Genomic DNA, 17,122 nt, shown 5'->3' with positions numbered 1-17,122 from the left:
TTCTAAAGAAACTCTTTGCTATGTGTATGGCAACTTTTTATGCCTGGATAATGGAAGATTCGGGGAAATTTTTTATATTTTGGTCTTGTCCGTCCGCCTGTCTGTTTGTTCGCAAAAACTTTAACCTTGCCTATTACTTTTAAGTGGGTGGGGCTATGGTTTTCACATTTAATAGGTGTGACAAGACCTTTCTGTGGGTACCATCAAATTTGAGCTCTTGACCTTGGTGTTTGACCCACTTTTACCCAAATTTAACAAACTTAATCTTTGCCATAACTTTTGAACAGTTGGTGTTAGTGCTTTCATATTTGACATGTGTATTCACTGTGACAAGACCTTTCCATGGATATAAATATTTTTGACCTTTTGACCTCGGCCTTAGAGTTAGAACCACTTAAAAACTTTAACCTTAGCCATAACCTTTTGAACAGTTAGTACTATGCCTTTCATATTTCACAGGATTATTCTTTATGACAAGACCTTGCCTTTGAAACCAAAAATTTTGACTTTTTTACCTTGACATTGGAGTTTGAATTTAATTTGAGGAAGTTCAACACTTGTCACAAGCTGCCATACGGGGGCATCAGTGTTTCACAAACTCATCCTGAATTAAAAGCAATAAGCATTTGAAAACCATTGAAAATTTTACATTGTTTGTTATGCAAAAATTCCAAATGTCTTTGATATATATAGCTTTAGATAATTGGGTTTCCAATAGACCATGAGGTATATAAGCTGTCCCCTAACATGTAATGGACAATACACACGATAAACCATTTTTTAAAACTCTAGAATAAGTGGTCGGAGATATTTTATTATTTTTATGTGTAAGTCTCCTTATCTACAATAAAAAGTATTTAATTGATATCGATCAATATCCTCAAAAACGAATATTCACAATTTTCAGAAAATATTTGATAAGTCATTGGTCATAAATCGAAAGTAGTCTTTTTTTAGGACACCACAATACCAGGATGTAAGTCCGGCATATATAAGGTACATGCGTTCGGATTAACAATGGGAAAACGAGAAGATCGTCCTTGATAATTCACAATCACAAAATATAAGCTTCCTGTTCAAAATGTCTAGGGCCCTGGGTATTGCCTGTGTGGTTTCCTCATGGATTTTGCTTTTCCAGATCATTGGCGGAACAGGTACGTTATTTAAAATAATTAAGAATAATTAATATTTATTTAAATTTAAAAAAAAAAAACACAAAAAAAAAACACCAAAAAAAAAACAACACACACACACACTTTTTCTATGTCTTCTGCACCTTCTTTGTAGATTTCTTAACTGATCCTGAATTTTAGTCAATTCGAGCATTTGAGCATTATGTTGTGGGAAATATTTCTTTGTTGTGCATTGTGATTGTTTTAAGTGGGCTCCTTTAGAGTAAAAAAGATATGATTCTAGCCTTTCCTTATATATGAACACAATTCAGGGGTCCCTTTATGTAGCTTTCAGGGGGTACCTTATTTACATGCAGGAAGTTGCTGACAGGTACATTACTCGTAATATATTGACTCTTTATTTTCTTTATAACACGATAGTCTGAATTTTTGACATAAAAAAAATGTATAAAAATTATATAAATTCAGAATAGATTTTACCCTTCATAAACGCTCAATATTTCATACATTCTAAGGGGAGGCATTCACCACAGAACTTGAGCAGGCACCGGAGGACGAGGCCCTGAGGTTCATACATGACTCTGTAAAGGGTAGCTGTAAGTGTTCCGGCACCACGTGTGGATGTTGTCAGACGGTGTCCGTCCTACACGAGAGGAAGGAAGGTGATGTCTCGGCATTGTAACAAACATTAAAACGAGTACATATGCAAGTGAATAAAAAATATTTTAAAAATGAACAAATCGATTGTTTAACACAATATTTAATTGTACCTTTAATTACTGGGAGCAGAATGATAAATGACAGCATTAACTCCTTGAGAAAAATATATCATCCTTTAAAAGTAGTTTCTCCTTAAGGTAAGTCACTCCTCAGCTTTTTAGAAAAGTTCACGCAGAAGCTTTTACTCCAAAACTACGTATTAAAATTCAATTTTTATAACATATTTAAATTCAACAATGTAAATCTTTTGACATTAAATGAAAAAACTGCTCAAAAATCTTCAAAAGGCAAGATTTATGAGGGACTATTTCTTTTGGTGGAAGGATATTAAGCAGAAAATTCTGCAAATCTGCACATTTATAAAATTTAATGTAATGGAAATTTAGCCTCACATACTTTTTCTCAGAGAATATTTTCCGTTTTGATATTGTTAAAAATATTTAATATAGGTCTTAATTTATATTTTTAGACTAAGTTTTACACCTTCCCTCAACAAACTTTTCCAAAAAATGAAAATATATTAAAGAAGTCAAGATAAAATTTACACCATTTTTTGCCTGAAAATCACATATTTTGACCAATATTTCAAAATTAACATCACTGACCCCACCTTTTTCTTTCATTATTTTAAACAACTCGATACTTGTGACTGATCAGCACTTAAGTCGTAAAAAGTTTGATATAAGAAAATTTTTTATTGCCTATTAAGTTTTTTAATACCCCAAATATGTTAATTTTTAGTACATAAAGGTCACACAATAATTTACGCGCATTAATTTGCAAGATTTGTTTAATGTTAAATATTATTCAAACTATTTTACGTAAAATAAGATTATATTTATTGCCATGCTTACATCTGATCAAATATAATAAGGGTTAAAGTAATTAACCAAAGAGATGAAATTTAAGTGAAAAAAGGTCAACTTAAATGTACCGTAGATCAGTGGGATGCACACTGACTCCCTATTTTCTTTGCGATTTTGAGTTATACTTTATGAGTACTTATCCAAAATATACTTCTCAAAAACTCCTTGATTTAACAAATTTCGGGAGTGACTTACCTTAAATAGATGCGCATTCCTTTTTTTATTTAGTCTGTTTTATTTCTAAAGACTGAACAGAGATATAACAATACATTTATTTGTAATAAAATAAAATAAAGTCTCCTGGTTCGCAGGTGAGTGTGTCACTGTTGGAAATTCAAGGCATACTTGCTTACGTTAAATACATTATATTTGCAGTGTGTATCAAAGTGAAGTATCTAAAGAAAAACATAGGAGTGCTTTTGACGGTGACATGGGGTGGAAAAGTCGTTTACAGCAAGGAAGTCTCAGGTGGGAAAGTTTGTTATTCATCATTATATACATGTACCGGTTACTTCCTTATTTGTTTAACATGGATTGTGTATCGAGAGAAGTACGTCCTAACCTTCAATTTCCTGTTGGTGATATTTTTGCTTAACAATCGGAAATAATTAATTTCAGACATGTAGACAATAGTTTAATCTCGCAAAAGGAAATTAAAAAATTAAGTATTGGTCATAAAATTTAAATACAAATGTACTTATTCATTTCAAAAATAAAAAAGAAATTACTTAATAACAATGGTAACCGTTTATAGTTTTTAATTTTTTTCATTTAGTTAAAAACCCACCACCTGTTTGTTTGAAAGTGCCATTCCTGGGAAAGGTTGGCAAACTTTGCATCCAGCTGTACAACCTGCATGCTGGAGGGGATGGGCTCTCTGGATGCTCAAGAATAACCCTCAAAATTGCTTTTGTCAAAGTCATCAAGCTTGACCTTGGATGCTTCAAAATTCCTGTTGCTGATGACGAAATCGAATTCGAAGGAGCTCCTTGGAAAAAAGAACTGATGAAATCCAATGAAGTGGGCAGCCCTTTGCTAAACTACTTTCGATTTATGACGAAGCACATACAGAATCAAGAAAATGAATTGTATGAGGTCCTCATGCGAGAGATCATGGAAGAGGACTCTAAATATTAAGAAGAGAGGGGATAGAGACTTTCATCTCTTCTAATTTTTCTCTCGGTTATTTTATCTATGTCACACAGTCTAAATTATCAAGCTTGAGAGTTGAGACAGCGTCATAAAGCAGACTGAATCAAGTTGACTAAAATGTTTATAACGTAGTCACTATGCAATATTGAAAATAAAATGCTTTTTGTATGAAACTATATATCTGTCTACGAGTGCATTTTTCCCAATAAAACACTACGTTTTAGATGGAGACATTTTGTTGTTAGGCATTTAATCGCAACTTCATTTTTTTTTACTCAAAAGAAAAATATTTTATAAGATTAAAAAAGAAATGTTTTGTTTTTAATTTCAAAGATATTTATTTCTTTCATCCAAAATTAAGCTCTAGAATATGAGTCTATGGCACGCCAAATCCACAAAAATGAGCAAAACATAGTTTCACAATCGATAACTTAGGTTTATCGGTTGTAAACCATAGTTTACGGACTGTAAACTATAGTTAACAACGTTAATCTATATTTTACATCTGTAAACCATAGTTAACGCGAAAATCTATGTTTCACAACCGTAAACTATACTTAACATCGAAAACAATCATTTGCGATTGCAAAACATAGATTATCTGATAAATACAGTTTCACGATTTGTAAACTATAGTTTACAAACCGTTAACTATAGTTAACGATCTGATAAATATAGTTGTACGATTTGTGAAACTATGATTAACAATTCTTAACTATAGTTTACGATTGTAAACTATAGTTTACAGACGTGAATCTATGTTTATCAACAAAATCTATTGTTAACGCTTTATTCAGACAGATAAACTTAGATTAGCATTCGTAAACTATAGTTAACGACCGTTAAATATAGTTTTACAGATGAAAACTATACTTAACGAATCGTTAACTATAGTTTACGGTTTGTAAACTATAGTTTACAGTCGATAACCTAGTTTATCAATTGTGAAACTAGGTTTATCTCATTTTTGTGAATTTGGCTTGCCATATGAGTCTTATAGTAAATAGTACATTAGTACATAAAATAAAGTATATCAGTCTGTTGTTTAAAATTATAATATAATAACCAAATCTAAGTGGTCTTTTAAGGGTTATGGAAAATAACTAAAATGGACATTTTAATGATTTTTGTTTGTTTTTGTTTTGTTTTTAGTTTTGATTTTCAAGTCCTCTTGTAAAACACAGAACAGAGCATGACATTCGTTTCTAAAACGGTTGTAAAACATGTAGTTCTACTAAAATGTTCTGTGTTATGTCCCCGTAATCAAAGATTCGGATGTATAGAGAGTTTATCCTGTCCGCCCGTCCGTCTGTTTATCTGTCTGTTTGTCCGCAAAAACCTTTATCTTGCCCATAAATTTTAACTGCGTGGAACTTTGACTTTCATATTTCACAGGCGTATTCCTTGTGACAAGGCTCTCTTCGGGTAGCACCGAATTGGACCTCCTGGCCTTGGAGTTTGACCCACTTTTACAAAATAATACCAGACTTTAGCCATAACCATAATTTTTAGAAGGTTTGGTGCTCGAGCTTTCAAATTTTACCTGAGTATATTTATTGATACAGTACCTTTTAATTGGTATTTCTTAGCGTAACCCTAAGTTTGAATCACTTTGTTTAAAAAAAACTCTAACCATGGTCATAACTTTTGAACAATTAGTGCTTAGGGGGTTCAAATTTCACAGGTATTTTCCTTGTGAAAAGATCTTTTTTTTTCTTGGTACCGAAAAATTTAACCACTTGAAGTTTGATTTGCATTTAAGAAATCTCAACCGTTGCCCTAAGCTGTCATATGAGGGCAGTCATAAGCAGTCATATCAGTGTTTCACAAAACATCTTATCTCTTTTATGCTTTCACTTTTAAACAATACTACAATAGCTAAAACATTTCCTCTCTTACCCATGAAATTCATCCCAATGAAAGCCTTTGGGCTGAGGTTCGACAATTTCAAGATAAATATATAATAAAAGTTTCACGCGACTCTTAAGTTTATGCTTATTTTACATCTGGTACGATCTAAAAGTTTTAAACGTGTCACGTGGTTCTGTTTAAGGACTGGATTGGTTTGTTTCTTAGCTAATTAAATTTAAAAAGCTTGAATTATTTCCTTTAGAAGCAAAATCATCAACCACGTTGATGCTAATCATGCAGATATAAAAGAGACCATTACTTGCCCACATATCAGTTGCCTTCGCCAATCTTTGTAGACAAGGAAAATGAAAGTAATCGTGTTGCTTGCCTTTGCGTTTCTGTGCTATGCTGGACAAATTAAAGCAGTTGGTAAGATTTAAAATCAATATTCTAAAAAAAAAATTAGGCTTTATTTTTTTACCAAAAAAAAAAGACAAAACAATTCCCTGGGAATTTATCTACTTAGTATCAACATCATAAAAAGTGTAAAACAGAATTTGTCAAAATATGTTCCATGAAGGACGTTAGGTGTTCTTATCAAATTCTTAAAAGAATATGTAAGTTGAGTTAATAATCATTTCCTATCGTTTTATGTTTATACATCCACCAGTCAGATAAATTTACGAAAGTTCCTCAATAAACTAGTAAGCTATATTTACATTGAAATTACTTTTTTCAAGCTACATTTTATTTATATTACACTTGTAAGAAAAAATGAGATGACAGCCACTTTAATCTTTTGAATTTGTTAATTTCCTTTTTTTTATATTTTATTTTAGGTCAAGTTGATCTCGTAAAGGAAGGACGTCTTTTAAAAGATTTGCTAGAGGGTAACTTTGTTGGTGATGGGTGTACTTGTACACAAAATTCATGCTCTTGTTGCAAGGCTGTAACATGGCAGTCTATGACAAAAACAGGTGAGTATTTGGATACATTAAAATCCATTTATACCTCTCTTTAGGAAAAATTATTGATCACAATCGTTGATGTTTAGAATATTAAGGAAATGGGTTTGTAAAAAAAAATATTAGTTTCCTCTTTTCTTTTTTTTAAATTCAAATTCTCCGGGCCAAGTTTTCAGTCTTATTTGTTGGAATATATCTATCAAAAATCTTAATGTTGAATTATTGGTTTAATTTTAGTCTGTGGTGATATGAAATTCACCTCTCAGTCAAAGGAATTTTCCATCGATCTCAGTGCGGACAAAGCCCCGTTAATGAGCCTGCAAGTAACAGGTATTGTAAACGTATGACATATCAATTTCTGACACTGTTAAGCATATTTATTGTGGAGTAAGTGGTAAGATTGAGCAGGATATAATGATCGAGTTATCTCTTTCGTGTACTGACCGACTGCTGTCCGAAATATAAACATCTTTTATATAAAATCAGTTTTTGTTTTGGTTTAGTTGAGAATCCCAAAGCATGTAAAGACGTGACTGTACAAGGTCATAGCATCAAGGTTTGTGCAGAAATCGCCAATATCAAGACAGAGCCCGCAGAGATCAGCGGCTGCCTTAATCTGGCAGTCACTATGATGCAGACAGTCAACGTAGACCTAGGCTGCTTCAAGATGCCTTATACTGCGGACAGGAAACTTTTGTTCTGGGGAAACAATCGAAAATAAAGGAGGAAAACCAATTATTAAAACAAAGCTAGGAAGGTTCAACCTCCATATATACAAGAGTTCTTTGCCATCTGTTTTCAAAAATGCTCATTAAATGTTTTTCGTTCAAAAAATTGTCCAAATTGATATCCTGTTTTTTTAAGAGCAGCTCATTTTCTTTAACTGTCTATTCAGGTAACATTTCTGAACAACCTTTATTACCTTGTAGAATTTAAGTCATTGTAAAGTTTTTCCCATTAAAACTGCTTTTTTCTTCCTTATTTGGTGTGATTTTATGCCAACTGGTACCTAAGGTATCAAAGTCTATTCAGCAGGAAGTATGGGATGGGATAACCAGATATAAAAAAAAGTTTCAAGTCGAATATACTTAACTTCCTCTTTGTTGTACCTCAGTTCTGCATCCTGCGATGTTCGATAACAGGCGCGGATCCAGAATTTTTTTTTCCACCCCGGTCCAAAAAAAAAATCCAACCCAGAAATTTCTTGACAAGCAAAAAAATATTCCTAATAGGAAATATAAACTTATCGTTTATATTTTCTGTTAGGAATATTTTAGATAAATCATAGGTGGAAATGCAAAATGTTATTTAGATTAAAACACTCTACCCACATAATTAATAAGTTTTAAACACTTAATACAATCCTTTTCCACGATAAATTGAGGATGAGGCTTTTTGACCTGAAAGACAGCTGCTTTTTCAAAATTATGGAACTTTTAAATTTAAAATGTACTTAACATTTGCAAAATTATTTTGCTAAAAACATTCTGATTACACACACAAATATTCTAAAGTCGATCTTAAAAATGTGCTTGAGTTTTTGTTGTACAATTTCATAGTAGTTTTTGGAGATCAGGTAATCCAACAATCTTCACCCATTCCCTGGGTACCAATTGCGCCCTGTTATTAGCAGACCCAAGATCTAGCTATTGCTATCCACATAAAGATGAATTTATTTCAAAACAAACTTCAGCATGAGAAGACTAAAACACTTGATGCGCCCTTCAACTCAACATTTCGATATATTGATGACATTTAATCTATTTACAATAGTTACGTTCATCCAGTTATGTCGACTCGATATATCCAAGCCGGTGTAAAGGCGAATAATGACCCCCATCGAATAATGACCGGGGGTCATTTTTCGACAGCGAAAGCTATGACCCCCGGTCATTATTCGACGTAGAAAAATGACCCTTTTGCCCGTAGAAAAAGTGTCACTTCACTAAAAATTTGCAGAACCCACGTGAAGAAAAATGACCCCCGTAGAAAAATGACCCCCTGTAGATTAAAGCTAAAATTTTTAGGGGGCAAAAAAAAATGGATAAAGAAGCATATTGGCCAAAATGCTCACCTGAGCTTATTGGGAATAAACTGATGATATGCTGATCTCATAACATTATACAATTATAGCTATATTTTAAGGTAAATGCAACGATTCAGAATCTAAAGGAGTAAAAGATTTATCAAGCCTTAAGGGTTAGGTAAACATTGTTTTTTGATGGTGGAAATCATCGAACTGACAGAAAAAATCAGTTGTTGTATTATATATTATTATATCCTCCGCTTGAAAAGCGGGAGGGTATATAGTGATCGGGATGTCCGTCCGTCCGTCTGTTACGCTTTTAGATATCCATCTCTTATCCGCAAATCCTCATCTATAAAAAGATGTGTTTGTGAAACAGCTATCCCCTGTATGGCAACATAGCGAAGATTAAACTTTTCTTAAATGCAATTTAAATATATTGTTACAAAGTAGGGTCTTCTCACAAGAAATACAACTGCAAAATAAGAAAGCCCTAGCACCACTTGTTCAAAAGTAATGGCTGAGGATAAGTTTTTGAAAGGTAGGTCAAACTCAAAGGTCAAAGTTGATGATTTCTTAAGAAAATGTTTAATGTAACAAGGATAACATATGTGAAGTATGAATACCCTAGCCCTTACCGTTCAAAAGTTATGGCCAAGGTAAAAAAATTCATAAGTACGGAAAACTCCAAGGTCAAGGTCAAAAGGTCAAGGTTTTTAGTATCCAATGAAAGTTAATGGCAAAAAACTACATATTTGAAGTATGAGAGTACTAGTATCTACCGTTTAAAATTATGGCCAAAGTAAAAATTTGGCATTTTTGTGTAAAAAGGGGACAAACTCCAAGGTAAAGGTCAAAAGGTCAAATTTGGTGGTACTCAAAGTAAGGTCTTGTCTCAAGGAATATACATATTAAATATGAAAGTCATAGCTCCAATAAATGAAAAGTTATGGTAAAGGTTAAGGTTTTTGCGGACAAACAAACCGCCAGATAGACAGACGGACATACAGACGGACACGATAAAACTATATACCCCCGAATCTTCGATTACGGGGACATAAAAAGAAATGGTCTTCAATTAACTTTTCATATTAATATACATTATAAAAAAGACGTTACAACGATGAAAATGTTTGTTCTGATTTTCATATTAAATTCTCTGAAAAATATACTCAGAACTGAGTAAAAGGGTGGAGTAAAACAAGAATTAAAGTAGAACCTATGTCGGAAAAGTCTTTGTCACAGGATTTTCAAACTTTTCAAAATGATAAATTAGTACTTGCTTATCAATCAGTTAAGATATCATGATATGTTTCCTTGTTTTTTAATCTAGAACAGGCTGTGAAACTTGGTATGGTATTTACATACTGTGACTTCACATTTTCAAATATTTTTAGGGGTACTTGTCATAAAAGGAATATGAAAAATCACAAAAATACTTCTTCAAACATCGTCGTTTATAAACTTTTTAAACTGAATAATATTAAACAATATTTTATCAAGAATAATTTCTTTTTTATTCAATTAACATAAAAGATAAGTCCACCATTAAAAAAAAAATAGTCAAATGAACTCTATTATTTTTAGTCAATTATGCACCCTATATTTGTAAATATTTTTTAGAAGTCTTTGTCACAATGTTTTCATTCTTCAATATGATAAAGAACATAGCCAAATGATTACAAAAAATGATTAAAATATATACCTTTCCCCTCTAACTAATGAAAGATAGGCTATTTACCGATACTCATATTCTTGACCTTTTTGCACTTACACGGGATTTAATAATTAAATGACTGTTTGGGGTTACTTTCAGATTAAATATTTATCAGAAATTGTACTTTTACTTGAAAAAGATCATATTTAATAGAAAAATTGCAATAAAACACCAAGAATATGAATAGGTAACAAATAATTGTTAGAAGGAATGCACATCATTTCATATAGATATCACAAAAATGTACACACGATCAAACGATCTACAACACGTACATCTTTGACTTAGACACATTTCATCAAGATATTACACTATATAGCTGGCAACTAAAGATTTCTTACGATTTATGCATTCCTTCAAAATTGTTACATACCATTCAAATTATTACGAAAGTTGTATGTACATTGTAATTTCATTACACTATATAGTCTTGGGTTTATCAACTTCAGGTCTAGATCTAGTGAATAAAAGGTGCCTACATATTTTCTCTTATTCCAGAAATATATTGCCATTAAGCATTATAAACCAAAAAATATATGAATTGAATTAAGATTATGTTGGTATGATTGAATTCTGTGAATTTCAAAATGCAGTATTTTCTACCATTTTTATTGAAGCTGTCAAGTACGGGAAAAAGTGGTATTGAATTAATTATGACGTCTTAATGGGTTAGCACAGGTTTAACACATTTACCAGTTATGATGTCATACGAAGTAGGCTCTACGTTAAAAGAAATGTAATGAATACTATGTGCTAAATCAATGTTTATGTCTACATGTATAGTTTTTGCATTAGAATGACTGTATTTTACACTAGCCCATAGCTTTACAGAGCATATTTTTAGGTCTTATACTTACCCCACCCCCTTTCTTACTTAGGAGGAAGTCGATATTGAACAAAAACAAAAAAAAAAAAACACCATACCTTTATTTTTCTATAAGAAGGAATTAAAAATAATCTTAAAATAATCTACTATTCTACTAATTTTTAACTGTTACTTTGCCACAATACTTTCAAGTATACCCCTTCCAACATTTAAAGTACTAGTATGCTTTAATTATGGCGAAGTAAATTATGATATGATAGTACTTGTGTGAAGGCTTAACTTCATTTCAATATTTCTTCTAGAGCCTCTTTCAGAATTATTGAAAGGTATAGAGTTTTATTTATATTTTTGCTTTTCATTTATTATTATTAGTTTTTTGTTTTGATTTTACGTAATGTTCTTTTTTTTGGGGGGGGGGATAAAAATTCCCTCCTCTTTCATTGTCAAATAGGATTTGCCAAACTTAAACAAACTAAAAGTTGAAATGACGGAAAATTTAATTTTCTTATTAAAGAGTATTTATACCTGATTTTTGCATGGTTTGATTTCTAAAAACAAGTGGAATATCATTCTTTAAGCAAACATTATAAGGAGGAATATTAAAAAGAAATTTTATTTACTTGACAAATAAAGAATCTCTTTTCAAACACAATTTTAGCATTGAAAGACAACGTGAATCTCTTAATTATTTCATACGACTTTTTGTATTTTTCTGGTTACAGAAAATGTAAATATAAGTTTCGCTGTAAAAAAGATATCAAAGAGTGTATATTTTGTATCACTTTAAAGGGGGTCATTTTTCAATGGGGGTCATTATTTTATAGGACTAACATAAAATAATGACCCCCTAGGACCCTTTTTCTACAAAAAATGATTTTTTTCTACGGGTGGGGGTCATTTTTTGTCGTTGAAAAATGACCCCCCGGTCATTATTCGATGGGGGTCATTATTCGTCTTTACACCTGCTTGAAATAGAAGATACCAGAAAGTATGACAAGACTGTTTTATATTCGTTTATTTGATTTTTATTAAGCAACGAAACGATGTTAAATATAACATAACAACAAACAACCTTGTATGATGAACACGACGACTTTAATTTTTCAATCATAAACTTTCCTTAGTTATAAACACTGTAGCAAAATACCTTATCAACTGCTTGTGGAGTGTATCTCAGGTCTCTGTTGATTCCATATGCACGACCAGGCTCTAAAACAATGCAAGCTATTGATAAACAAGTTGTTGAAGTAAGAATATAAACTATCTCTTTCAAAATCATCATTTCGCATGTTTTACGGTCGATACAGTGATCTTGTTAGCAATTACAACCTATCTTGTCTGCGGATTTTGGCGTACAAGAAGCAGGTGACAAGGAGCACAGGGCGGTTGTAACCGGCCGTCCAGGAATGCTCACTCATCCATGAAGTTTTTTTTCCTTCGTCACTTCTTTAATGTGTGCAACTATTGAGATATATATTAAATACCTAAAAACAAACTGATAATAAGATAAAGTAAGTTACTTTGAATAGAAAAAATCATGCAGTATCGTTACTTTCATTTTGCACTTTTACAAATTTGCACATTTTAAAAACATGCCTGCTTTTTTTTTTAGCACAAAATAAGTCAGTTACATTGTTACAACATGATATTGTGTAATATGGGAACAAATATATTTTACAAGTGATTTTTTAACTAATTTTGAATTTTATTTCACTATCTCAAACAAAATTCATAAATGATAATTTGTAAAACTTAATTTACTACTAGCTCTTGGTTGATATAATACGCATCCTGTAACCTTTTCAAAATTGTTTTAGTGATTTCTTTCCTTTCCTGCAATGCACAATTCTTGAAATTCTCTTTTGTCTACGAATCACTTTTTTGTTTTGTCTAGACACATACACAGTACAGATAAAAACATGAATCCTACAACAAGATATGTTTGTGAAACCCCGATGGCTCCTTATAGCAGCTTATGGCGAGGGTTGAATTTTCTCAAATTCAAGATAACCTACGAATTCAATGTCAAAAGGTCAAAATTGTTGGTATCCAAAGTTGGGTCGTGTCACAAAGAATACACCTGTGTTATATTAAAGCCCTAGTACTAACCATTCAAAAGTGGTCAAATTTAAAAGTTTTTTTTTACGGTAGGACAAATTCCAAGGTCACGGATCAAAAGTCACTATTGTAGGTATCTAAAGAAAGGTCTTCTCAAAGGTAATACACCTCTGAAATATGAAAGCAATATCCCCAACCACTCAAAAGTTATGGACAAGGTTAAAGTTTTTGCAAACAAAAACAGAGAGACAAATAGACAGACAGACGGAAGGACAAAACTATACACCCCAAACTTTCTTTTACAGGTGCATAAAAACTAGTTTTTTAATTGTGGTGTTGACCTTTTTGTCACGTTCCACATACGCTTTCCTATATCGTCTTTGTGTCCTACTTTCTGTAAGCTTCTCAACATCATTGCAAGAGTTAAGAACCTTTTGTAATCTATGTCTCTACAAACATATGTTATAAATTTCCCTAAGCTTTCTGGTAATTGGAATTGTAAAAATATATAATGATATCAGTTCTAAAATCACTAAGGGATGTATGGTAATGGGCAAGGAAAGATAACTTTTAAAATCATTTTCATAATGTAATTACGAAAAGCTGCAAAATTGAGCTTAAAAAATTTAAAATGCACTTTTGATAATTTTATTCTGCCATTAAAATGTCTCGTAATGTCTTTCTTTCTCTCTTTTTCTCTCACATCGGACACATTATTTGTACGTTAAGTGCTTACAACTCAAAGTGCTTACAATTACTGATCTGGAATTTTACATTTGACGATTTTATTTTTTACGGACATGTTCAATTCGTAAAAGATTAACGCGTAAAAGTTTAAATCACCCTTTTTTTTAACCAAAATTCGTAAAAATTTACAGCAGTAAAAATTACCTGTTATACGGTATAATTAAAAATGCCATATAAGCTATATGTTTACACATGTATAAAAGTTGATATATATTTCTAAAGGCACTACATAAAATGGAGTAGATTTTTAACAGTTCTTTCCATTATGCATATACGAATATTAAGTATATCCATAGGGTCCAAAGGGTTTGATGCTCCTTTTGCACTCTTGAAACTTGAAGGTTAAATTCAGTCTCTTTCCTAGTGCAGCATCAAAAACTATGGTTTAACACGGGTAGTGACAATTCGTATACTGGGTCTTTAGCATGCCGTGGGTCGTTTGGATATTATTTCTAAAAAGAGGTCCCATCTCACGTTAGGCGTTCGTCATTAATGCACTATGCATAACTCAAAATTGTGACATTTGACTTTCAGTGGATGATCTCTCTATCTGGGTGAAAAATCCTAAAATGGGGTACAGCAACATTTAATTATCAAGTATATGTACATATAACATAAAGAAACCCCTGTCCTTCTTGCTAGTTTATTTTCTAAGACAGGGCTGCTATGCTAGTAACTTATAATGTATTGATGTTGTCAAAGAAGTGTGATGAATAGATTGAGTCCTCACATGAAGACCCAGTTAACAAAATATATGGACTCCTATGCCATTCGTACGGAAAAGTGTTCTTTTAAAAGTTCGAGGCGAGAATTTATAAAACCATCACATCAGAAACTCCCTATCTATGAAAGTTACATGTAAACCCATAGAAAATAAATCTATAACACAAATGGGAAATGCATTTTCCCGCTACACCAAAGATAGCTTTTATCATTTCTAGAACAAATATGCAGTACTGAAAAAGAAATACAAAGAATATATGCAATACTCATAAGGAAATACAAAGACGTAGCTAGCATATATAGATAAACTAAACTATCATTATCATATTAATAATTATGCTAAATACAATATTCACGCCTTAAAGCCTATACATGTAAAAACAGTTTTTCTTTATTGTTTTAGCGATATTTCAATGAGACTTCTCCATGTTTAGTTTCATGACTCCAAGTCTTTTCAGTCCTTTGATTTTTTAAAGTAGAAATTTGACATTTTTGAGTCAACATGCATGGCTTATATAAATTCTTAACAAATCAACAGAAAATTGTACTCTAACCAAAAGTTTATAAAGAGAAATAATCTACATAAGCTGATACCCTTTATTGTGAGTATTTGCTTTTCTTGCAAATATCTTCAAAATGAAGCGAAAAGTTTTTATTTAGATGTAATAACCACCCTTAACCAAGTTCATAATTTGGTAGTCAGTGTTTTGATTTACAAGAACTTTACATGCAACTTTTGATGTTGGTTAAAGGTGGTTAAGACATGCACAGGAGTTCTATAATACAGCAACCCTCTTGAGTTTTCCCATTACTCTAATGCTAATACGAACCGATAGTGCTTACTTTGAGACCCTAGTACCATAACAAATACTATTGTATTATTACCCAATCAATATTTACCATTAAATTGGAACATTAGTCTACTGATTCATGCAATTTTTATGAGAAAAAATACTATTTGGAAATTTGAAGTCATTGTAGGCCGCAAAACGGCCTTATAGAGAACGGTCCTATCACAGGTATATTTCTTGTGAAAAGATCTTTCTCTTGGTACCGAAAAATTTGACCACTCGAAGTTTGATTTGCATTTAAGAAATCTCAACCGTTGTCCTAAGCTGTCATATGAGGGCAGTCATAACCCAGCAGGCACACAACGTTGTTTAAACGTTGAATACTAGTTAAAGTTGGGTTTAGACGTTGATAAATCCAGATACAATATTGATTCAACGTTGAATCAACATTGAATTCAAATTGAGTTGAATTGCCAACATTGATTCAACGTCGGATCTACGCTGATGAGCGGGCCAATCCTATTTTACGCTGATAGATAATTAGATAGATAATGAGGTACATATGAAAATAATACTTACTATTATACCTATTTAAATCATGTTCAAAGTGGACTGTTTCAAGTCAGAAAATCACAATGTTGTATGTGGTTGCAATTGTAAGAAAAAATATATTTGTGATGAGGAGTTATCTTTCTTCTAAATATTTCTTCATGTAAAAAAAAGTCATTCTAATTAAAATACTGTATTATAAGTACTTGAAATATTAAAATATTTTTAAAATGGTACTTAAAAGATACAACTTATTCAATTTATAAGGTGTATGATGTTGGATTTAAATGTTTTATTGTTAAATATAATAAAACAATTACAAAGAAATTTGCAAAAGAAATAGAAAGTAATGTTTCCATCATATGTTTAATCTCATCAAACTGACTACTCAGAAGTCTCAGGTACCTGATTAAGAAAACTGTGGGTAGTATTACTATTTTGTACTTTGAAATTTATCTGTCTTATCAGAGGGTCGCTATCCCTTCAACAATTATGAAGGCATCTTAGCAACCGTGCAATAAAATGGTTGAAATTTTAAGTAAGTATATTATTACTATATGACACCCCCTTTCCAAAATAAATAATATAATATATAATCAACGTTGATTATCAATGTTGATTCAATGATAAGACTTCAACGTTGATACAAATTTTCAAAATCTAACATAAAATCAATGTTGAATCAATATAGAAAAACAACGTTGATTCAAAGTTTTTTCAATGTTGTGTGCCTGCTGGGAAGCTGTTATATCAGTGTTTCACAAAACATCTTATCTCCTTTAAGCTTTCACTTTTAAACAAAACTACAATAGCTAAAACATTTCCTTTCTTACTCATGAAATTCATTTTAATGAAAGCCTTTGAGCTGAAATTCGACAATTTCAAAATAAATATATACGAGAAAAGTTTCACGCGACTATTAAGTTTATGCTTATTTTACATCTGATACCATCTAAGAGTTTTAAACACGTGGTTCTGTTTAAGGACTGGATTGGTTT

The 17,122-nt window shown here is 31.7% G+C and overlaps 2 protein-coding genes across 2 annotated transcripts; both read left to right on the top strand.

The window, feature by feature from the left end:
- The first annotated feature begins 995 nt into the window (after nt 1–995).
- LOC134267963 (uncharacterized) lies at nt 996–4,049 on the top strand. The gene is made up of 4 exons (XM_062750172.1): nt 996–1,154; nt 1,649–1,795; nt 3,095–3,187; nt 3,495–4,049. The coding sequence occupies exons 1-4, from the start codon at nt 1,082–1,084 to the stop codon at nt 3,854–3,856; spliced, it is 675 nt and encodes a 224-aa protein (XP_062606156.1). The 5' UTR covers nt 996–1,081; the 3' UTR covers nt 3,857–4,049.
- Nucleotides 4,050–5,604: 1,555 nt separating this feature from the next.
- Nucleotides 5,605–7,668, top strand: LOC134267959 (uncharacterized). Its single transcript, XM_062750170.1, has 4 exons — nt 5,605–6,151; nt 6,562–6,699; nt 6,925–7,017; nt 7,191–7,668. The coding sequence occupies exons 1-4, from the start codon at nt 6,088–6,090 to the stop codon at nt 7,406–7,408; spliced, it is 513 nt and encodes a 170-aa protein (XP_062606154.1). The 5' UTR covers nt 5,605–6,087; the 3' UTR covers nt 7,409–7,668.
- The last annotated feature ends 9,454 nt before the right edge of the window (nt 7,669–17,122 follow it).

Source organism: Saccostrea cucullata, unplaced genomic scaffold, assembly GCF_032062105.1.
Source record: "Saccostrea cucullata isolate Sc308-1 unplaced genomic scaffold, CSIRO_AGI_Scuc_v1 ctg244, whole genome shotgun sequence".
In the NCBI taxonomy this organism is placed as follows: domain Eukaryota; kingdom Metazoa; phylum Mollusca; class Bivalvia; order Ostreida; family Ostreidae; genus Saccostrea; species Saccostrea cuccullata.
Note: the sequence above shows the minus strand (reverse complement) of the source record. Positions and strands in the feature narration are given on the sequence as shown.